General features: G+C 35.5%; 1 protein-coding gene across 4 annotated transcripts in view; it reads left to right on the top strand.

The window, feature by feature from the left end:
• DIP2 (disco-interacting protein 2) overlaps nucleotides 1-23,807 on the top strand; it is a 234,904-nt gene that overhangs the window by 137,442 nt on the left and 73,655 nt on the right. For all 4 annotated transcript variants that reach the window (XM_089232966.1, XM_089232964.1, XM_089232962.1 and 1 more), the window contains exons 9-14: nucleotides 205-278; nucleotides 2,567-2,690; nucleotides 4,463-4,554; nucleotides 8,758-8,868; nucleotides 13,328-13,451; nucleotides 17,194-17,297. In XM_089232966.1, coding sequence (XP_089089092.1) covers nucleotides 205-278; nucleotides 2,567-2,690; nucleotides 4,463-4,554; nucleotides 8,758-8,868; nucleotides 13,328-13,451; nucleotides 17,194-17,297 — 629 coding nt within the window. The remainder of the gene's footprint in view (nucleotides 1-204; nucleotides 279-2,566; nucleotides 2,691-4,462; nucleotides 4,555-8,757; nucleotides 8,869-13,327; nucleotides 13,452-17,193; nucleotides 17,298-23,807) is intronic.

Here is a 23,807-nt window from a genome sequence, read left to right on the forward strand (position 1 = left end):
CCTCATTATGATATTTTTTACAAGAAAAGATTAAATGTACAAATTACGTTAATAACAGATAGTTTTTATTGTCAGTGACTAGTTTGAGTTGATTTGTTGAAATTTCAAATTTTAGTTTCTCTTTTGAACTAATAAGAAATTATAATTTGTCAAATATCAGGTTTTTTAACTGTAGATTTTATTTTTATCTTACATGATCTGCAGCAAAACAGTTAGATCCTAACGCTCCCAGACCAGAAGGGAACGTAATGATTCCAGTTACTGGTGAAGAACTGCTGGTGAGTTTTTGTTTCTTTACAGCAATTGCCTACTTAAAATTAATTTTGAAAAAGAAATTATGTTTAAGTTTCTAGAAGTGAGATAAACTTTGTATACTATTGTCAAAGATAGACATCATTCACTGTTTTGCTCAATCACTATTGCATGATGTGAACAGCCTACTGGTATTGCTAAAGCATTAATACCATCACCCAAGCATTATGCTATATTGTTCTGCTCTTTGTCAAAGTTTGATAAACACTTTATTTTCCCTGTGTTTGAGGTGAAACAAAGTGCTAACCACGAAATATCTAAAATTGTGCTATGTGCTTCCTGCTGGGTGAATGCATTTTCTTATCCAAGATGTTTTATTGCTTTGGCTTGATTTTGAATGTACAGTAGAATAAACATAAGTAAAGCAACATACCCAAAATATGTTGAAAACAACAGCTATATACCTCAAAGCAGAATGTTTTGCATTGTTCTGCAATGAGTCCTCGACTGACTGGAAATTTTCTGCGGTAAAAATTTCTGTAATAGTGTTTTTTAGTTTTCTTAAAATTTTTCCAGATTGTTCTACAGAACACTGATTTTTCTGCAACGTACATCACATATTTTGGCGTATTCTGTTTTGGGGGCTATATATGCATTGAACATTTGTCATTTGTTTTCTATGCTACTGAAAAAGGAACTTCATATAGTTATAAAATGTATATAGTTGATGTTTTCACCATGTTTTGGATGTATCCACATTGCTTTACTTATGCTTATTCTTTTACTTGAAAGGTAATCTCTTTCTATATACAGTAAGTTTTGAAAGTTTGAGGTTCTGGATGATCCGAGGCTCTGAAAATTTTCTAAATTTCTTCTCAAAACTTTTCTTTTGTTGTAAAGAATGTTTTGTTTCATTTTTCCTACGAATGCAAGTAATTTTAATGTGAAGGAGACTTTGACGGGAACTAAAGGTGTTTCAATTCTTGGACTGCAATCTTGGACAGACCCTCGGGCCAGAATTTTTCACAGACTTCTCTATAGTAAATTTGCATAGAAGAAGAAAAAATAACATTAATATCAAACCCCAGGATTGTAGCCCTGTCAAAAGAGATGATGGGCCTAGAGATCCCTAATCTGTAATGAATTAAGCTGATGGATTAATTTTAAAAAAAGTGAGTAAAAATGTGTGGGTCTAAAGGAAACAAATTAGAGCAATTATATTTCATCAAACAAGAAAATAAGTTTCATTTTCAATCTTAACTTCAATTAGAGTGGCCCATGTAAGTTACGGCCATTACACAAGTGAATTTTTTGTGCGAATTATGTGTCGCACATCTTATCCGCAACTTTTTTTTCTGAGATTTTTTTGTTGGAATAGAAATAAATATTTAAAAAACATCAATTTGTGAAAAATAATTTTTAAAGACTTATAGATGGTGTAAAGAATCACAGAAGAAAAATGAGCATTTTTTTCTTCAAAAAAATGGTAAAAAATTCTTTTTACTTCTTAAGATTTCATTATTGATGAATAAAATTTTCACATGGGGAAAAATTTCACACAATGAAATTTTTCTTCAAAATAGTAAAATTTGCGCTTGCAGATTGTATGATGCCACTCTCATGGCCCCACATTCTGTAGCAAGGGCCTCTTAGGCCTCTTACTTGGCTATTTTTAGGCCCTAAAAATATGGTCCTAAGGCCCTATTTTTCATGGGCATTTTTATAGTGAATTCCATAATGTGGAAAAAAAATCAATTAGAATCATCCCAGGCCGGAGCCCTATCCTTGTGTGGACCATAGCCACACTATGATGGATTATATGCAAGAAATTAGTATTCAGTGAGAGTTGCTATATTTGTTGAATTGAAAAAAGGTGGAGAATATCATAACTTCATGTTGTTATTCATGAAATACTTGTTATTAGAATATTTCAATTAGTTTTATAGTTTTATTACAGATACTTTTGTCATAGATTAACGTGTCGTTTACAATAGCATATGCCGGTGTGCTGATTTTTAATTGAATTATTTCAATTTTTAAATACTAATTAGTAATTATTTCAATCATCTTTTTTTATTGATTTAGAAAAACAGTTAAGAACATGAAGTCAGTTTAAATGTATATTAATAAAAAATTTTAATCAGGAAAATTTATTTTACTAACTTCAAACTTTTAAAAAAGGAAAAAAAGGGAAAAGGGTGAAATTAATTGGACATCTGACTGGTTAAAAAGAGTAATAAAATGTTTCTTTATTATTCATTCACTTTTCATTATAATGAATATTTAGTTTCTCTATTATTTATTTGTTATCTAGGTCCCCTCTGGCTTGCCACTCACATGTGAGGCTGCAATCAAAAGGTATGGATCTGCTACATTCAAAGCACCTGCAGCAACAGTTTTAGATACAAGTGGAAAAATAGGAAATCCTCTAACATATGGTGATTGATCTTTGTTATTACAAACATAGGTTATCTCAAATTGCCTTGGAATTCAATATAACAATTCAATATCAACAGTGAAAAATATACTTCCAATTCTACTCCATTTTTTGAGAAAATCAATGTATATGTCATACACACATAGGTGTACAGAGAATTTTCTGGAGGGGGTTTTCAGATTTTTTTTCCTTCTGGGGGGGGGGGGTTAAGTTTTTCCTGCAAAGTAACATTATAATCTTGGCTCGAGGGGAAGGGGGATTAAACACATATGCATTTAAAAAACTAAGAAAAGAATATTCAATAAATTTAGAAGCGCAACCCATGAAATGGTAAAGTTAGAAAACTAAATTTTTTTTATGCAAAGTGTCTCTCTTAATTAATATTTCCTCATGTTCAGAGGCACTTCCTGAACTTGTTTACGGTAAAAATTTTGTTTTGCACAAAGTTGATTCAGTGCTTTTATAAAATGTATAAATAGTTTTGCCCCCTTGTTTCATAAATATAATCACTCATAGTGTTGGCAGGGCAGGAACTAGGAGTGGGTACAAAGTTGACAAACTTTAGGGAGGCAGCAAATTTTGGGGGGAACACAAAAAACACTGTAATAAAATTATCATATTTTAACACTGGAGGGGGCTAGCAAAATAACATTTGCCTTTCCCCCTCTTTACAAAAGTTCTAGTTATGGTTCTGTGTCAAGGATTATTTCTATAATTTTATTGTGTCCTTAACATATAACCATTGTATTATATAAGTCAGAAAACTATACTTAGGTGAGAGTACATGTATTCTTTTCGACATCACAGTTATGTATTGTTTTTTTAATTGATAAAAAATGAATGCAAATACAAGGCCACAACAGGCAAAATGCCCAATGAGGTGGCTGAGAATAAGAATTGCACAAAACCCCCCCCCCAAAAAAAAAACCAGTAAAATCTAAAACAGCAATACAAAATACACCCACTTCGTGACCTCAAGGGACTAGATGTACTTCTAGCAGACTATTATATTGATCATTTAAGCTCCTAACATATTTATCTTACTTAAAATCATTATATAGATCGTAAATTCACTTAACACTTTTGTGGGTCATATTTTTTCAAATTGCTTAATTTTTTTGTGATTTATTATTGTTTTGAGAATACCAGTAAATGATTCAATTTTTTTTTTATTGAATATATTGGACTCGTATAATGGCAAGCCCAAACTGTTATAGTGTGACATACTTCCCAAAGGAGTATTTAAGAAGTATAAGTAGGTTGGAAGTATACTTCCCTCAGCTTTAGGAAGGGTTAATAGAAAACTTTTGGTCATTTCTTCTTTACAACAATCTGCATTTGAAATCTTCTACGCATTAACGTTCAAGAATCTGCTCTCGTTCATATTAAATTATTTCCATGCAAATCCTAAGGCTAATGAAAATTATTTATAGTTCTCAAGACTAAAACAAGGCTCTGCAAATTTTGAAAAAATGTAGAGTCTGGCCAAATTTTTTAGGAGCCAAGCATGATTTGATTTTCAAGAAAAACTGTCCTAAATAATGTGTTTTCGACATTTCCGGAACTTAACATCCCCTTCTTATATTAAAAAACACAGCATCATGAAATCAGAAAATTTTGTGTCACTCGCATAGACTCGAATGTAGAAGATTTCAGGTACCAATACTGATTTTATAGTCACTGTGGTAACCTGGTGGTCAAGCCTTGAACTAAAATGTATTTTAAGAATATATATTCTTAGACATATTAAATACATCTTAAGTACATTTTCAGGAAAGCTATTAAGTCGATCACAAAAAATTGCCTACAATTTGCTCAATAAAGTTGGCCAAAAAGGTGAAACAGGAATAAAACCAGGAGACAGGGTATGTATAGTAAAAGATTAATGAAATTGTTTTTATTCTTCAGACTTCTGTATTTACACAATTTTATTTTCATTTGGTATAAAATATGTAATATTCCCAAGTATTTTGGGATATGCTGGAAAATTACAAGGTTGAGTAGTATGCTGGAAAGTCAAACCATTTTTTTCAGCATTTGACTTTCTTCAGCCTGGGGTAATTTTCTTCTTTTTAATTGTACTTAATAATCCTTTCTAATTGATAATTTAAAATACAATGCTTATTTATGTAGCCCATCTTCTCAATTGAACTTGACCTTAGCTCACGATAAGAATATCTAATGCCCATTAAAATCAACAATTTCAAAACATTTTTTTTAAAGTTATCAGAAATAATAGTCTTTTTGTATCTTTTCATACATTCAATTTTCAGCTATGACTGAATAGGGACATGGATAACATGATTCAGTTCTCTCTCTCAGATTGAATGTTTGTTCAAAATTTTGTTTGATGGAAACATCAGTGTAATGTCTGAGAACTTGAGTATACAACAGACAAGTGTTTAAAACAGAAAAGATCAATTAAAAAATGCTTGAATGACAGAGTACTAATGGCTAAAACAAGACTCTTTAAGTTTCAGTTGATGATCAAAAGATGAAACAAGAATTCCCAGAACTGGGGAGAACAATAAGCTGAACTTATCAACGTTTTTCAAAAATTTAAAATTTTTTTATTAAGTGGACTAAACATTAAAGTTTGTGCAATATGGATGATTCAAGACATAAAAGCCTAATGATGATCGTAATAATTCACTGGAAAATTGTCTATGAGAATCTTTAAAAAAAAATTACTTGTAGTAGTAAGTTCTGAACATAAACTAAACAAACAGGAGTTAGGCCAAAAAAATAATAATTTCCACTTCTATTTAAAAAAAAGTTCAAGAAATAGAAACAAATACATATTTGATAGATACAAGAAAGTGGTTGATAAGATAAATTTAATTTAATATATATATAAATTGAAATATATGAAAATATTGTTTTATCCAGCATGCTGGAAATCGCCAACTATTCCGCATCAAAAAATTTGGTGTGCCTGAATTTTTCCAACATGCTGGATTATGCACAGGAATATGGCAATCATTATGATGTTTTATTTTACATTTTCTCACTGTATATTTTTTAATTATGCATCAGAGATACCGCTGTATGGGACCCGGGTTATTGGTGGATTCTGTTTTTTTTTGTTTTTGTTTTTTTTGAGTGAAATTGGGTCCCTCTCAAAAAAAGGTATGCCCCCCTCTCTCCCCATCATTCACTGATATCTCTGTGAATTTTTTCCAGCATGGCCTCAGGTCTTTGATCACCTGCTTATATCTTTTCATTGAAACAGCGGCGGGCCATGTTCTGGTTTGGAGGAGAAAGGCATCTCTCTATGAATCAAATAATTCATTTCTAAAAACATGTTCTATCCAAAGGTTCATGAAAAAAAAGATTAATTTACCAGCTTATAAGTAGGTTCTTTTACTTTCATTGTCTACTAGTAGAAAAATAGAAAAAGCTTGCAAAGCAGCCCATTAATACTGAGAATTTAACACATGTAATAAATCTAAGACAAATATACAGTGTCAATCCCGTTTATAACATTCCCATTTAGAATGGTTTCTTCCTTAGTACAACTTACTTTCATGGTCGTAACTCTCTCCAAGTAATTTTCATTAAGATTTCCCATTTAAAACATTTTCCTGCGTACAACGTTTTTTATTACTTTAAAAAAAAAATGATATAAGCATGATCCACTGTAATTAAAAGTTAAGCACACTTACATTTATATTTTTACATTTACTAATAAATCAATCTATAAATTCCCTTCTGATTTATTTTCCATTTGGTTATAAAAACCTTATCTCTTTCAATAATATCTTGTGATTAAATTTAAAACAAATGAGATTCTGACAATTATCTTTTGGTTCTCTATTCATATAAATTCTTGCAAAGCAATTTCCTGGTGGAATGATATTCTTTTCCCTCCCTGATGGTCCATCACTCTGATCTGTCGCCATTTAACTACCACATATTTTCACACCTGAATATGGGAGCTATGTCAGATTTGTGTTGGTGAAACTTAAACAGTGTGCGTGTCCAGTGTTTGGCATGTTTTGTGTTCAGTAGGTGGTGCTCTATATTCTCCAAACTGGTAATGTGTGGATTTAAAATTTAATGTATACATATTTGTGTTCTAAGTCTGTGTGATTGTCGGGACAACCAAGGCTTTTTTTCAGAGCCAACTCAAAATTTGAAAACCTTAAAAAATCATATTTTCAGCCAGTTACCACTGCACAATCGCGGGTTCGAAACTCAGATTTTCACCAAAGGCAAAATCTGAGGAGGATATGGGGCCTGTGCCTCCCCCAAGAAGATCAAAAATTTTAAATATTCTTAAATTTTTTTTAGAAAATTAAAATACTGAGAAAAAATACATTCTTATACTATCTGTTAATTTAAAATTCTTTTTTAAAGGTTAGTGACCCATAGTTTCTGTGGAAGAAATCCTTGTGGCCCCCCCAAAAGCCAATTTTGAGTATACACCCGTGATTTTCGCAATGTGAAACAGTGACTCTCACATAGCAGCTAAATGACAAACTGTGAATTTTCAAGGTAGGGTTTGCAGATTTGGTTTTTTTCCCTCAACGATCTCGGAAATTTTTTTACAATTCAAACAAGCATTCCAAAAAAGATTTTTCAAAAAATGCACATTTGCAATCTTGTAGGTATGAAGTGAATTTATGCCTCATGGATGCTGTCTTTGAATGCTACTACTACTACTAAACCACACATGCACCTCGTCCATATTCCTCTGCAGAACCTCTAATGAATTGGTACATGTGGAAATGTGCGTGTACATGTAGTGAGAGAAACCTGACGTGAAGTTTACTTCCGTGTAATGCTTGTTATGTGTAGTGTTGCCGTCTGCCACCAGTTTTTCTAACTGTGAGTGAAGTGTAATGATTGAATAATTTATCGTTGTAGGCCTGTTACTCTCTGTGGTGAGACTTTTTGATGGGGAAATAGGCTCACATTTGCACCTCAAAGTGCGACATTCCAGCATAACTAAGAGATAGAGGCAGGTTTGGCAAATTCCACAAAGGTTCCTAACTATTGTTACAAAAGTTGAGAACCACAGGAAACCAACTTCAGCTGACCACCACTATGGCGACGGTGGGTTTGAACCCATATCCTCATGATGCGAGTCCATCACTATGACTACTTGACCACCACAGCAACTGTATTTGAATGCTGGTAGATAGCCGGGTTCCATAATTTCTGGTATGTAACTGGAGGGGAGTGAAAACTCAGAAATTTGAAAATTCAGTATATGGCCCCTTATTCAGGGATACAACTAGATATCCATCATCTTATTCTTTAACAACCCACGTGCATATCAATACCATACAGTACAGTAAAATGCTTCATTGGTACTTCAAAGTAGTAAAACTACTTTTCGAGGTTGCACAATCATGATAGATGGTTGAGAGAGAAGAAGAAAAAAGAAAGTAAAAAAGGTGGAGACGTTTTTTTTCTGTCAACTTTTTTTCTTGGAAGTAGGGAAGAATGCGTCCCGAAGGATACATGAACAAAATTTCTGTGCCACCTTTTCCGAAATTCTGGGTATCTGTCACGCTATAGTGCATCAGCAGCATCGCTGATGTATACCATAAGAATTCAGTAAATTGAATGTTATAATGTTGATTGTACTACAATTTCTGATTTTACTTGTAACATCAACTATCATCTTCATCGTATTTCACTACTGTATCCTCTTTTATAGGCCTGCTTCCATTAAAAAGGGTTTTACTGTGACAATTTTTCCCCCTCATCTCTTTAAAATAGCTTATGTAAATGGTTTTAGTGGTGAAAAAAATTATGCATCTTTAACATAAGATTTTTTCATTTCAGTGATTGCAAGAGAGGCTGTTAATGTTTTCCTGGTTTTCATTTTATTATACAATCATATTATACATTTAAATTTTAAAAATAACTTCAGAAGCAAAACTTATATGTTAAAGATAGTTCATTGCTAATGACTTTATTTTAAAAATATGATCTAAATGCAACATTTCAATGAAAAATAATCGTTATTGGGGTAAAAAAAATCATGCAGATTTGAAAAAGTCCAGCCAGTTACTGTATTGAAAATGTTGTCATATTTTTTTGTGTATGTATTTTAGGTTGCTCTGGTTTACCCAAACAGTGATCCACTCTCATTTATGTGTGCATTTTTTGGCTGTGTTACTGCTGGAGTTGTGCCTGTTCCTATTGAAGTACCCTTGACTAGACGGGTGAATATTCACTGCAGTTGTTGTTGTTGTTTTTTGTTCGCTTCTAATTTAATTGAATATTGCACAGTACATATTAATCTTCATCCGGTTTTTGTACGGTTTACACAGGTTTTGTACATTAGGTTATATGGAGCTATTCACTCGATGCGGGTAGAATTCGTCCGCATCTTTGGCTACATTTAAAGATGATTTTGCATGGAATTTTTTTAATTATTTGTTATAAATACCCTTAAAAATACCATATGAAGGTCCCTGTTCATCAATAGGATGTACCCACATACGTCTATCCCTCTGTTTCCTTCTGAGATAAAGGAAATATAGCAACTTTAACTGCCTTTTGTCCATACTTTACAATTTTATACAATATAATCTGCCAACAACGGCCACTAACGGAACCATGGAAAATGTAGCCGCTATTGAGAAGTGGCCATTATTGGGAATGAAATTTTATTTCTTAAAGAAAAAAAAAACACTATAAAATTTGCGATCTATGTAACTTGTAAAATTACAAGCTGTTCTGTAATTCATTACAAACTGTAATTCATTTAAACACTTTAATAACTTTATCTTAATTTGATCATTTTGATCACACCATGGTCATTTTCTGCACACGAGGGCTAATTAGACTGGGACCTACAATTTATTGCCGATTCCGAACGGCAGGCTTGTTTTTTATACTCATTGAGAGGTTGGCACGCTAACCCCTCAATGGGGGGACTCCCTTCGGTAGCAGTTTTTTCTGCGGTCATGTCTCCGTTTTTGTTGTACCCCTGTGTCAGCAAAGTTTTCTGACAAGGACGAACCGGGTATCGAACTCGTGACACCTCTTAACATCCTTTGGTACTTTAGGCGAGTATCTTATCGACCTGGGCTACCGCGCCCTTTAAATTTAAATTAAAAATTTCTATTTTTTTTTCTTTTTAAATTTTTAAAATTATTTTAAATATTTATTTTTTTCTTTTTAATTTTATTAAAAAAAAGTTATCCAAGTATGGCTTTCACTCAGAGCCGGATTAAGACGTTTGAAGGCCCTAAGCACTTGAATAGTTTTGGTGTCCCACCCCCACCCACCCCAATACCTACATATATATTTTACATGATATTGAGTCTATGAACTAAAAAAAAGTGAAATTTTATATTTCAGAAGTAACTAATCTGAGGATGGGATTTCACTCTAAAAAGGTTTATGAAAGTTATTTTATAAAACTTGAAAAAAGCAAGAAATAAATTTATCGGTTACATTCGAGCAAATGCAACCGATCAGCTTATTGGTTGCATTTGTAAAAGAATTGTTATGAAATTTTAATAGTGTTATCCAGGCTTAAGACAGAATTGTGATGTGAATATTTCTCAGCACAGACATTTTGAAAGTTTCCACCCCTCCCCGTTTTTCTATTTGCGAAGTCTTTGATATCTCCTGAATTTTTTTTTTGGAACATCATTGGATGCTTTTGAAATTTTTCTTTCATATTTTCCAAAAAGACAGATCTTAGATTTTTTTTTTCAAAATCTTTTGAAAATATTTTAAGGTATTTTCTCCCATCAACTGCTTGTGAGGATCAAACTGAAGGCATCTTTATACCCATATTCTATGGGGGGGGGGTCTAGATTAAACCACCAAAGAATGGCTCTAGGTTGCCTATGAGCAGTGAATTAGGGGTGAAGGAGTAAAATAATTACAAAAATTAAAAAAAAAATAGTTTTTATGCACAAACTTCAAACTAAGAGCATACTGGACTTTGTGACTCGAAGAGAAAACCGTGAATAAAACTTGAAAATAATTAAATACTTTTATTAAACAACATGCTATCACCGTCTGGCATTCATGGGGTGAAAACAAAATCAGTCTAAAGATGCAGGCGAAATGCCTGCATCTTTAGACTACACTACTGCACCTCGTTATATTTCAATTTACTGCCATTAATGAGATGAGTTGGAAATGAAGACGCTGTCTATCGGTGGTCGCCTCAAGTTCATTAGGGAAAATATCTTATGTATTATCCTCCCTCAAGTTTGGACCTGGGACCCTGACAGCCGCCTCCACAGTGATAGACAAGCATCTTACCACCATGCCTGACACAGAGGTCGATCTTATTTTAAAATGTTTGTTCATTACAAATTTAGTTCTGATTAAATTCAATTCGATAAGTATAAAGGGTCTCATGCTTGAGTGAGGGTAAAGGGTCCTGGATAAGACGGGGGGAGCACGAGAAAAAAATATGGTTCAAAGAAGGCTATATGGAACTGAAAATATATGTTTCCAGATAAATTTGTCTTTTACGAGGCATTTCCCTCTCAAAGTTGCAAGAAAAATGATTTCGAATTTAAAAAAATTAAAAACAGCTCCAGAAACAAGAAAAATTTACACTGTCTGTCTTTTTTTGATCATTGAATGAATTCTTTTCGAAGAGAGCAGCATATTATATTCCCTTTCTTTTTCTATAAAATTAACTCAGTTGTAAGAGTTATGTAGATAGACATCGTACAATGTGATTCCAATTTGCACAACATGATTTGCATTCCCTTTCAAGGGAAAAACTGATCTTCAGATTTTTTAATGCTACTTCATATTATTTTCATTAACCTTACATATTAATAAATTGAAGTTGAAATTAAAAAAAAATTCATCATATAATTTTGATAGATTATACTTTCTATTGCAGTGAAACCTCACTACAACAGAACTTGATGTAATGATAAATCCCACCACAATATTTTTTCAAGGCTTGTTTGGAAATGCCTATAGTCCACTATTAAGCTTCCACCTCTTGAGATAATGATTATCCCTCTAAATCAATATACACTGCTGGCCACCGTAAATGCAACACCCTGAAGGAAGCATGCAAATAATATGAAATTTACAACATGCATTAGCGGAGGTGAGATATGCAAATGATTAGAATTTCAGCGCAGACGCACATCACGCACGCCTGTGGCGCCACTTCAAAGCGCTATTTAAGGCTTGGAGATTTCGACGATTTGAAGTACGGCAATTGTGTTTTTCTTGTGGTTTTTTCAAAAAAACGATCAATTATGCCTCGTAGAAAACAGCGATCATCTTTTGATCAAGTATCCGAGTTCGACAGAGGAAGGATAGTGGCCTACCGAGATTGTGGATTATCTTTCAGGGAAATCGGTAGTAGTGTTGGACAAAACCAAACAACTTTAATGCGGATATGTGATCGTTGGATGCAGGAGGGTAAGACGGACCGACGTGTTCGATCGCATCCACCTCAGTGCACCACTTCACGTGATGACAGGCGTATTGTGCGTATGGCAGTGACGGATCGCTCAGCCACATCTCGAACCATAGCACAGCACATTCAGTCTGTACCGCATCATCCAGTGTCTGCACGTACCATTCGACGCCGTTTACAGCAGAGTGGTCTGTCCGCAAGACGTCCATTGCTTCGTCTACCCTTGACGCAGAACCACAGACGTCTCCGCCGCCAATGGTGCGATGAAAGAAGGATGTGGATGGCACAATGGAATGAAATTGTCTTTACTGACGAGTCACGCTTCTGTCTGCAACACCACGATGGTCGGATTTGAGTCTGGAGACACCGTGGAGAGAGGATGCTGAACAGCTGCGTTATGCACCGCCACACTGGTCCTGCACCGGGTATTATGGTATGGGGCGGTATTGGATATCACTCTCGCACTCCTCTAGTACGCATTGCCGGTACTTTAAAAAGCCAGCGCTACATCTCCGAGGTGTTGGAGCCAGTTGTCCTTCCTTACCTTCAGGGCTTGCCCACAGCCATATTTCAACAGGATAATGCGCGACCACACGTGGCACGCATTGTCCAAAGGTTCTTCGTCAATCGCCAGATTGAATTGCTTCCCTGGCCAGCTCGCTCTCCGGATCTTTCGCCGATAGAAAACATGTGGTCCATGGTTGCTCAACGATTGACCCAGATTACATCCCCAGCTGCCACACCAGATCAACTTTGGCAGCGCGTGGAAGCTGCTTGGTCTGCTGTACCCCAAGAACACATCCAAAGTCTCTTTGAATCAATGCCGAGGCGTGTGGCAGCGGTGATCTCCAACAATGGCGGCTACTCTAGCTACTGATTTTGGCAGGAACCACACTTCACAGAAGTCTATAAATTTAACCATTTGATGCTTGGTCAACATGTTATCTACAAAATAAATATTGTTGCGATATCTCTTGTCTTTCTTGGTGTTGCAATTTGGGTGGCCAGCAGTGTATTTTCTTGGTCTGCAGAGTATCGTTATATTGAGATTTCACTGTAATCAATTTATGATCTCTGTTGTTTCCATCTCTCACTCAAAAAATAACCCATTATGAAAATTTAATTTTTACTTAAGCTCTATTCAATATTCCCTTGAATTCTATTTTGTAATCATAAAATATATGATTTTTATGAGTTTTTAGGAAGTTATAAGATTTTATGAAAGAAAAAAGTTATTTTCTCTCTTTCCTCCATAACTATAGGATGCTGGCTCTCAGCAAATAGGCTTTTTACTTGGGAGCTGTGGTGTGAGTTATGCACTTACATCTGATGCATGCTACAAGGGACTTCCCAAAACAGCTACTGGTGATATTCATACTTTTAGAGGTAATTTTTGTTGTTTTTTTAATATAAAAAATACATATAACATGGATGAATTTTTATTATCTTATTTGTGGTTGTAGTTAAAAATAGAATCTATTTATGACTTTCTGGACCAGTTTCTAAAAATGTTTAATACAGAAAATGTTTAAAAATTAGGACTGTTCCCATAAGTTGATTAATTACTAATTGCAATAAAAAATTTTAATCAAATTAATTGACACATTTTTTTCCCCTCTCACACTGTATATAAAATTTCACTCTCCTTCTTTGTGATAAGAGCAAGCTTGCCATATTTTGGAAACTTCTGAAGTAGGGTAATGCAAGGTTTCTAGAATATATAAGGTTAGCTATTAGCAAGCGCACGCTTCAGAATGGAACTCATTTTTGACATCACCCGATTCCTCACGTGACCCACTCAAATGGGAGTATAATGTAAAATTGTTGGTTTTTAATGAATTTTTTCGCATAGTGTTCAAGCTCAGAACTTCATAAATTTTTCTGAGCAGACGCCACTAAAACCGCTTATTGTCAAGATATTTAAAAAAAATTTATTTGATTTTTAATGATTTTTTTTCCCAACTCATGTATGCAATGTTAAGTCAATGGAAGCAGCTTCTCTCTTCCACGAGAGGGAAATTCTAGAAACCATGAGTAAAATTGTGAGAAACACGTCTTTACGGAGAAAAAAACATACAGGGAAAGAAAAATATTAGATACACACACACACATTTAAAAGTGTTCAATAATTTTGATTGAATTAAGAAAAAAAATTTTTTTTATTGGTAATACAGTATTTGTTCATTATTATTTTGAACTCGCCCACACCTAAATTAGAGCAATGTATGCTTGCAGATTTCTTTTGTCCAATGCAAGCACACCTGAACTTGTTTAAACAGTTATAATGTAGTGAAATTGATTGCCAAACAGGATGCCACAGAACCGTCGGTAAGGGGCAATAACAAAGGGAAGGGGTTTTCGTTTGTTTTTATATTGCCATAGAAAAAAATTCATCTCGCTCTTTCCTAGTGCTGTCTTAATGCATGGGCCCACTCGGAAACTGCCCAGGGCCTTACACTCAGAGGTGGCCCTCATGATAATCAGATATCCATCCAATCCAATCTGATCCATTAAATAATTATATTTACAAATATGCTTTATAAGACAGACATCTTCAATCCGTTGCTAGCGATCACTACAGTGCTCCCTGAACCACCCAGTGCACTCAATACTCATGTCCGATTTCGTGTTCAGGAGCACTTGATCAACAATTCCAATTAAGCACCTTGTGCACATTGCGTTCAAGGATTGAAATCATCCTGATTTCATGCATTCGTATGTCAAACTTGCTATAAGGGTGCTCTTCTTTTGATGATGAGTACAGGCAGTGCTCGCTACTAGAAAAGGGTTGAAGATCTCTGCTTTAATGCATTTGTTTAAACCGATGATGCACAACTTCCAGCCCCCGGGCAGGGCCGGAACTGAGCAGGTGCGAAGGGTGCGATCGCACCGGGCAGCAAATTATTAGGGGCTGTAAAAATGGATTTTACAGCATTGATTACGTATAATATTTCACGCTAACTACATACTTTAAAAAATCAGAACTTGAAATTCTATTGAATCTATTGATGAAAAATATATCAATTTATTAATAGGCACACATATGGTAGTGAATCTGCGGCTGATTTTTGAAAGAACCCCTAAACTAAGATTTTTATCTGGCTTTGGTTGAAATTCAAGAAAATTTATATTTTTATATATTGGAAATATAGGACCGATAACTAAAGCCTCTACAGCCCAGTCTGCCTTTCCCATAAATTGGCTATGGCCTTAACGCTGTGATGAGCTCTCGGTGCAAGGGACTCTCGCCCTATCAGAATTCAAGCGCCAGTCACCCTGATTCAAAATCGTATTTCACAGTATTAGACATATTGTTTTACATATTTTTCGTTAACTTGAAGCTTTTTAACCACCTGCACTGCCCATACCCAGTCTACCCATGTGCTAGAACTGTCCTTCTTTCTGAGGCCCCCGGAAAGATTTTTTGACGGATCCAAATTCGAAGACCCTGCCCCTAAAAGAAATTTTGGTGGATTTATAGAGCAAAAATGAGTTTACCTCTGTGCCTAACCCCTATCACCAGGGCCGCAGAACTGTTCTTGCACCGGGCTGCCGAATGACTAAACCTGGCCCTGCCCCCGGGCCATAGGCACTGGAACCTGGGGTTGAGGCTGTTTCAGCCTCTCCCTAATAAATTTTACGATGGAGCTGAGCCCCCAATAATTAATAAATATACAATGCAACATACTTACTCTGAATGTAACGCCGAGTTATAAGAAAAAGATGAAATCATAACTTATTCCAATTTATACATTCTCACTGAAAGTTGAATATAAAAAGGCTATCTTTTAATGCGGAAAATTTTTTCCCCATTCTGATAATTCCCTTTCCGTTTCCCTTTTCGATTTTACAAATGTACATACTTCCCATTGATTTAACATTGCATACATGGGTCGGAAAAAAATCTGTCAAAAATAAAAACACTCAAAAAAATAAAATATTTTGGTAATCAGCGGTATTTGTGGCATCTACTCAGAAAAAATTATAGAGTTTTGTGAAGTAGAACTATATATGCAAAGAAATTTATCAAAAAACTGTAATTTTACTTAAAAACAGTGTTCCAACGGGAGACGGTAGCGTGAGGAATAAGGTGACGTCACTTGATTTTTCGAAAAGAGTGAAAACCGGTTATAGGGTTCCCCTGGGGTAATGCATGTATCCTCTTAATTAATTAATTATGATAATGGGTTCCATTGAAAAACTTGTTCATTTTGAGTTGTACTATCGCCCCTCTCATTCTAAGGCTAGAGTTCTGGGAAATCTCGTATAGCTATCAATATTATGTTTGCTATAAACAATTGACATTTAACTCCTTTTTGAACAGGCTTTTGGTTACAAATTTGGAAGAGACATAGTTGAAATGCTAGCAATATCTCTTAGAAACTGTTATCTTTGTTAACATTTAAGAAATAAAGGGAAAAAGATGAGTGGAACAGGTTTTTCCACCATCATTGTCATTCAATGACTAGATTTTTTCTTTCACTTGATTTAAACTATTAAAATTTAAGCCCATGAAGAATCACTCATTATTGAGCTTTGCACGGCCTTCCACAAAATGTGGAAAATGAGTAAGTATAAACTTAATAAGAGCAGAAGAAATCAGTTTCTTATGGAGAAATCACTTTATGAGTAGAACAAAAATGAATAGAAATTTGTAGCACCTTTTTGTTCTAAAAATAGGCTGCTTAACCATGTCAGTTTTTTTTTCATTCTTCTAGATGAGAATTCTTTACACAAATACAAAGGCCACAACAGACAAATTGCTCAGCAAGGTGGCGGAAAAAAGTTGCACATAAAAAATATGGATGTCAAATATAACCAAAATACAGCAACCCAATATGAGAAAAATGCCTATACCTTGTATTTGTTAATATTCTATTATATTTGTCATTCTTCTAGATGAGAATGGCATGATATGTTTAGGGTGATCATACTATTTTCAGCTGTTTTCAAAAAAGCTTGGTCTGTTCTGATCTGAATTATCATTTTATTTTTTCAAAAAATGATCCTTCCAGGTTTTGTGATTTGCTGTTTTTGGTATTTTATTAATTTTCTGTTTCACATTGGAAATAAAATGGATTTTTTTGCAATATATTTCATGAAATTGTTTCGTTTTTGAAAAAATTAGGTTGGCCAAAACTAAATTGGGTTGTCACTGAGCATTTGAGCAAGCCACCTAAGGATTGGATGCCACCAACTAGAGTGACAGAGGACACGTCTGCCTATATAGAAGTAATTCACTATAAAATCAATCTAATTCTCTTGAGATTTTGTACCTGAAAAATAAACACATTTATTATTTAATGAAACATTTACTATTGAATGAAAAAATTATAATATGCTAACAATTTAGAGCTCAGAGGTGCGTCTATATAAGAGATGACATAGTGGTATTCCTCCTGGCTCCGCTGAACACTTTTACTCTCTCTTTTAATATTAGAATTTGATCCCCATTGTCAGTTCTGTTGTTTCTCTAGAGCCACGGTTGTATGTTATTCTATTGAAGGGGTGACAGGACTTCAGAAATAGCAGTAGACTTCATAATCAACATAACACTGTTATTTATTACATTTAACTTATCAGAAGGTTAAATATTCAGAACTGAGAGAGAGAGTAACATGATTGATTAACGTGAACTATTGTGAATGATGGTTACAGAGATGAACGAATATAATGCGAATGTACAATAGAATTCTGTAGTATTTATAGATTCATGATGTGACTTACATTTTGTGGTTATAGTCAAAGTTCAGTTTGCCACAAATACTCCCCGTTGAGTCATGAAGATAATCAAGTAAAACGGACAACCAGACGAGAATGACGACCAGAGCGTGTAATTACTGCGTCGTCACGAACTTCATTACTTGATTCTTGAACCAAGGAATCACTAAGTACGTAGGCGGGTTTTAGCCTATCAATAGAAATTGATGCTCTCTTGCTGCTGATGTCCAAAGTGTAGAACTTTTACATTCTCTGCAAGATACGATATGGACCTTGATACGGCTGTTGCAGTGGGCGATGAACGGCATCATTCCTGACAAAAACGTGCTTGACCATCGGAATATCTTTGTGAGCAAAGCATGCTTTAGAGGTGTGGCCTGAAGTAGGAGTTGGAGGTAATCGCTGCACATAAGCTTTCAGACTGTCCACGAAGTCTTGCCTTGAAGGGATGTCTTTGGAAGAGTTTCGGAAGAACTCACCGGGCAAACAGAGGGAGCATCCATACACCAAAATCCCAAGCAGCATGCTTGGGTGCTCTAGAAAGTGCTCTACACAGCCATTAGACTGCAGATGGTAAGCAGTGGTTCTGGTTTTTTCAGCTCCAAGGAATCTGCAAAAATATTTGAAAAGATCACTTTCAAATTTTTTTCCTCTGTCAGTCGTCACGGTCTCAGGTACTCAGGTGCCCAGCCAGAATAAAATGTTTCAGCTATTGTTTATGCAGTTTGATTTGGAATCGGAAATGCCTCGGGACAAAGTGTAAAACAATCTATGCACGTTAATATATAACAGTTATCTCGAGGCGATGGGAGAGGGCCTACCACATCCAAATGCACATGTGCAAATCTGGCTGTAGGTAATGGATAAGTACCGAGAGGAGATTTCACGTGCCGTTGTATTTTGTATTTTGGAAATTCCATGCAAGTTCGACACCATTCTTTAGAGTCTTTACTCAAGGATTGCCACCCAAAACACTTTTTCACCATGTCTATAGTGCTTTTAATTCCAAGATGCGATAGCCCATGAATAACGTTAAATACTTTACGTCAGAATCCCTCAGGAACATATGGTGTAATCACTCCTGTAGAAACGTCACAATACCGGGACTGTTCTACGTTCGGTATCGTGAGATCCTTTAATTCGAGACCACTGGCTGCATCGAGTGAAGAACGCAATCCTGGGTCCGACCACTGGGCGCAGGCCATTTGCTCATAATCCAAACCGCTCAATGAAATTTCTCCCACACGCGAAAAGCATCCTCAACTACAGTCTGGTTGCCAGGCAAATAATGCAAATCAGTTGTTAATTGGTTTATATACTCCAAATGTCTGATTTGGCAAGGGGAATGTTTATTGTAGCATCTCTTAACGGCTACATCCCGTGATTCTTTCATCCACAGAGTAAGGCATTGGCAAACAAAGAAAATACAGGCTATTCTCTAATTTAAATCATTTATTACTTCACAATTATTTTATATTATGTTACTCTTGTTAAATAGATCAAATAAATATAGTTGAACACAACTGCCAAACTATAACATAAGGTCTCACCCAACCATGTCAGCAAGGGTCCCTGAGGCTAAGAGAATTCTGGAGAGCTCTCCGAGGAACTAGACGATAACGGCGCAAGATCGTGATTCACCTGTCGGCACATCAATGACACGGCACACAAGACTCGACAATTTGACAGAAGACAACACAGACACTAGTGATATCTCATCACATGAAGAGGTCGAACATCGTAGCTCGTTGAATGAAGTTGCAACCACATTATTACAGGATGCACCACTAACTACCCGGACCAGCCGGAGTAGATTGAAACAGAACACTTGAAATATTAGTAGAACATTATTAGGGTTAGGGTGAGAGCTTCCTGCTCTACACTAAGAACTGCTTTGTTGATGAAGCGAGATGAACTGTAGAACGAATGAGAGAATGCGCTGCTGAAGCATCAGCCAGGAGTATATATAGTGGCAGATAGCAGGTTTTGCGACGGACCAATCGGCATACTGTTGTCCTTTGGCACACAGAGAAAACTACGACGTCACTCGATGTATTTGCATATGGTAGGGCGATTTGTAATTATCAGAAGAGTATTATTTTTCTATGGGTGGCAACAGGCTCAACAAGATGGAGGAAGTTGATCAGGCTTCTCCCTTTGTTGACAAGACTATGGCAGTTTCAGATCGTGGAATCGTGATGATGAAACAGAAGTCCACGGGTACTTCCGCTCGTGAGACAAGGTATATAGAAGCATTAATCACATTTCATACAATGTACATGTATATCATTACAGTATAAATATTGAAAAATAAACATAAACACTATATCAACAAAAATCCTGTGACTCGAACGGGTCCTTCCCCCGGGGGTTCACTCTGTATTAATGTTAATGTAAGGTAAACAGGAAAAGTTAATGGGACATAAAGCCCTAGGGGCGATATGTTACATTATCACCTTTCTGTTGCAGCGCATACGTGAGAGGGCGATGGTCACTAAAAACGGTAAAGTTACTGCCCTCTTAACGTGTGTCTAAAATGGTGTATCGCCAAAGAGACAGCTAGTAATTCTCGATCGAAAGTACTGTACTTTTTTTTCTGGTTGAGAAAGTTTGCAAGAAAAAAATGCTAGGGGTTCTACAATTTTATTGCCAGTTTCTTGCTGCAAAACGGCACCTATCGCTACCTCAGAAGCGTCTATATATAGTGAAAGTTTGGCATCTGGTTGTAGGTAAGTCAAAAGTGATGCCTCTGATATAGCTTTTTGCAGGCTTCAAAAGCTTTTTTACTAGAGTCACACCAAATAATTAATGACTTATCTCGTTTAGGCCTACTTTTGACTAACTCATGCAAACCTGTTTGAACTTCAGCTGCATTTTTCAGAAACCTGTGATAAAAATTTACCATAGCCAAAAATCGACGCAAATCATCAAAAATTTTTGGCAATGGATATTCAACTAATACCTTGACCTTTTCAGGCATGAGCAAAAGGCCTTTTTGTGTTATTAAATAATCTAAAAATGGCAATTCATGATAACCAAATGAACATTTTTCAAGATTTATTAAAATACCAAAATGAGAAAGTCTTTTGAATGCTAGTTCCAAATCATTTTTATGAGATTCGGCATCCAGCGAAGCAACTAATAAATCGTCTAAATAGCAGAAACAGCATCCTAAACCAGATAAAACTCTATCCCTATCCTTGAATCGCTGGAAACTTTGAGCAGCATTATGCATACCAAATGTCATGTATACATACTCGTAAAGTCCAATTGGCGTAATGGCTGCGGTCTTCGGGATATCTTCAGGTTCCACTGAGATTTGATGGTATGCTTTCACTAAATCTATTTTCGAAAAAATGGTCTTGCCAGAAAGAGAATTTGAAAAATCATGAACATGTGTGGGATAGGATAACGATCAGGGATCGTAAATGCTGTTCCCAAAAAAAAAATGGACAATGGAGAATATGTGGTGATTTTAGGCATCTAAATGTGATAATGATCAGGGATCGTAATTGCATTTAGACGCCTAAAATCACCACATATTCTCCATTCTCTATGTTTTTTGGGAACAAGATATATAGGGCTTGCCCACCGACTTGTAGAGGGTTGTATGATGCCCTGTTGGACGAGAGACTGAAATTTGCATTTAAATGCCTGCAACTTTTCAGGTGAAAGTCTCCTAGGCTTGGAAAACACTGGTGCACCCTTAGTTTCAATGCAATGAGTGACGTCATGAGGTTTAGGATTAGAATTTGAATTAGAATTAAATAATTCAGGGCATTTTTTAAAAATATTATGGTACGGTAATTCTCTAGAAATTGGAGTTAATCCTCATTAGGGACCTGAACAACTTAATCCCTTCGATCGAAGAGATGTATTGCTATTAATATGTAACCTATTTTTGACGTCAATCAATAACTCATCTTTTTCCAAAAAATGGACTCCCAAAATTGGCTGAGATATATCAGCAATGACAAACGTCCAAGAAAATGATCGTCGTAGTCCAAGATTTAATTTGAGCTTTTTTGTGCCATAGGTAAAATTTTTTTAACCATTTGCTGCGTACAGGGTAAAATCCTGTTTTTTGGAAGCCGTAGTTAGTGATCTCTGGAAATAGCTGATAGCAGCTCCACTATCCACAAGGAAACGAAATCCTGATTTGAGATCAAGAACATATAAACGGCTGTGTAAGTGGCCATCGTCTGCTGCCGTTAAAGCAGGCGAGGCTAGCAGTTTTCCGACCACTGACACGGCCGGACACACCATTTTGGCGGCTTTGGCGCCAAAAACGACTATGATACCAACATAATTTTCCTGAACGCAACTGATCTGAAAAATTTCTAGAGATCATTTTTTTTGTTGCGAAAAAAGTTTTTATCTTTACAACGAGACATTCTTTGGACTTTGTCCCTCAAAGCTGACAAATCTGACTGAAGCTGATCTAATTCAGAATTTGATTTTTGAACGCCGGATACTATAGGGACATTTGAGACTTCATTTATTTTGTCGGCAATAACTGCCAAATCTGTAAACGAATCTTTACATGTTGACAATATCTGTTGCATATGAGCTGGTAACCTTTGTGACCAGAGTGTACGTAACACCTGTTCACTGACTGAATTAGCGGCTAAAATTCGCATTTCATTCAATAATTGTGAAGGTCGTTTGTGACCTAACCTCAAATCTTGCAACAATAATCTGAGTCGCGAATTTTCAGATTGCACGAAATGTTCAAGCACTCTAATTTTAATTTGTTCGTATGACCTTTCTCTAGGCGGATCGTGAACAAGATCTCTACATTAACTTAAAATTTTTACATGTAAATTAGCGACTATTATATGGAATTTAGTAGTGTCAACAGTGATACCTGCAATGTGAAATTGCGATTCTATTTGATGAAACCACAATTCTGCGCCATTTTCCCAAAAAGGTGGTGCTTTGACAGCTACTCTGGAGAGCCCAGGGATCAAATTATCGTTGGGATGCGTCATGACAATATGAGCGATTTTTTTTTCTTTTCTTTTTTTAATGGCCAGCGCCAAGGGACCAGACAGCAGAATCACGAATTCCACTCAAAACGACAATAGCTCGAAAAAATTGTGTTTTATCTCACCTTGAAAATGTCAGACGAAAGGGCTCAACAAAATTTAGGCATCACCGGCGATAACTCAGTCAGGATACTCAGCACGTATTGATGTCAGCTAACTCCACAACATCACGTCCCGGTAACCAATGAAGGGATGACAGGACTTCAGAAATAGCAGTAGACTCCATAATCAACATAACACTGTTATTTATTACATTTAACTTATCAGAAGGTTAAATATTCAGAACTGAGAGAGAGTAACATGATTAATTAACATGAACTATTGTGGATGATGGTTACAGAGATGAACAAATATAATGCGAATGTACAATAGAATTCTGTTGTATTTATAGATCCATGATGTGACATACATTTCGCGGTTATGGTTAAAGTCAAAGTTCAGTTCACCACTCTATCATTAATACCATCCTCTGCTCTCTATGCAATTCCATGGGAATTGGATGTCTTAAAATATTTTAAATCATTGTCATCTTGCAACAATTTTTTTTCCATTGCTAAGTCAATTTTCTCATAATTGAAATCATAGTTTCATCTCCTTTCAGGTCACACAAAATCGAAGATTGCAGACTGAATGCTATATGCATAAATATTTTGCAGTTGTCCTGGCCTTCCCCCCCCCTTTTTTTCTTCTAAGGAATCACTTTGATTTATGTATACAATAATAACTATTTCTTATAAACACTTGTTGAATAACTATCTGGATGACAGTCATTTTAGAGCTACTAATGTTTTGAAAACATAATAAAAACACATGTTTAGGATTTAAAAGGGGAAAAAAACTGTGTCAAAATGGATTACAGCAGGCAATGGATTCAAAGTTGTGGGTGATCAGAAGATTTAAGCCAGTAATGTAATCAATTCTCAGAACATTGGATATGAGAGAAAATTAATTACTATTAATTTTAAACTGTTTT

This window comes from Pholcus phalangioides, unplaced genomic scaffold, assembly GCF_987345545.1.
Source record: "Pholcus phalangioides strain wild (caught in Gottingen) unplaced genomic scaffold, Ppha-v1.0 ptg000007l_1, whole genome shotgun sequence".
Lineage (NCBI taxonomy): Eukaryota > Metazoa > Arthropoda > Arachnida > Araneae > Pholcidae > Pholcus > Pholcus phalangioides.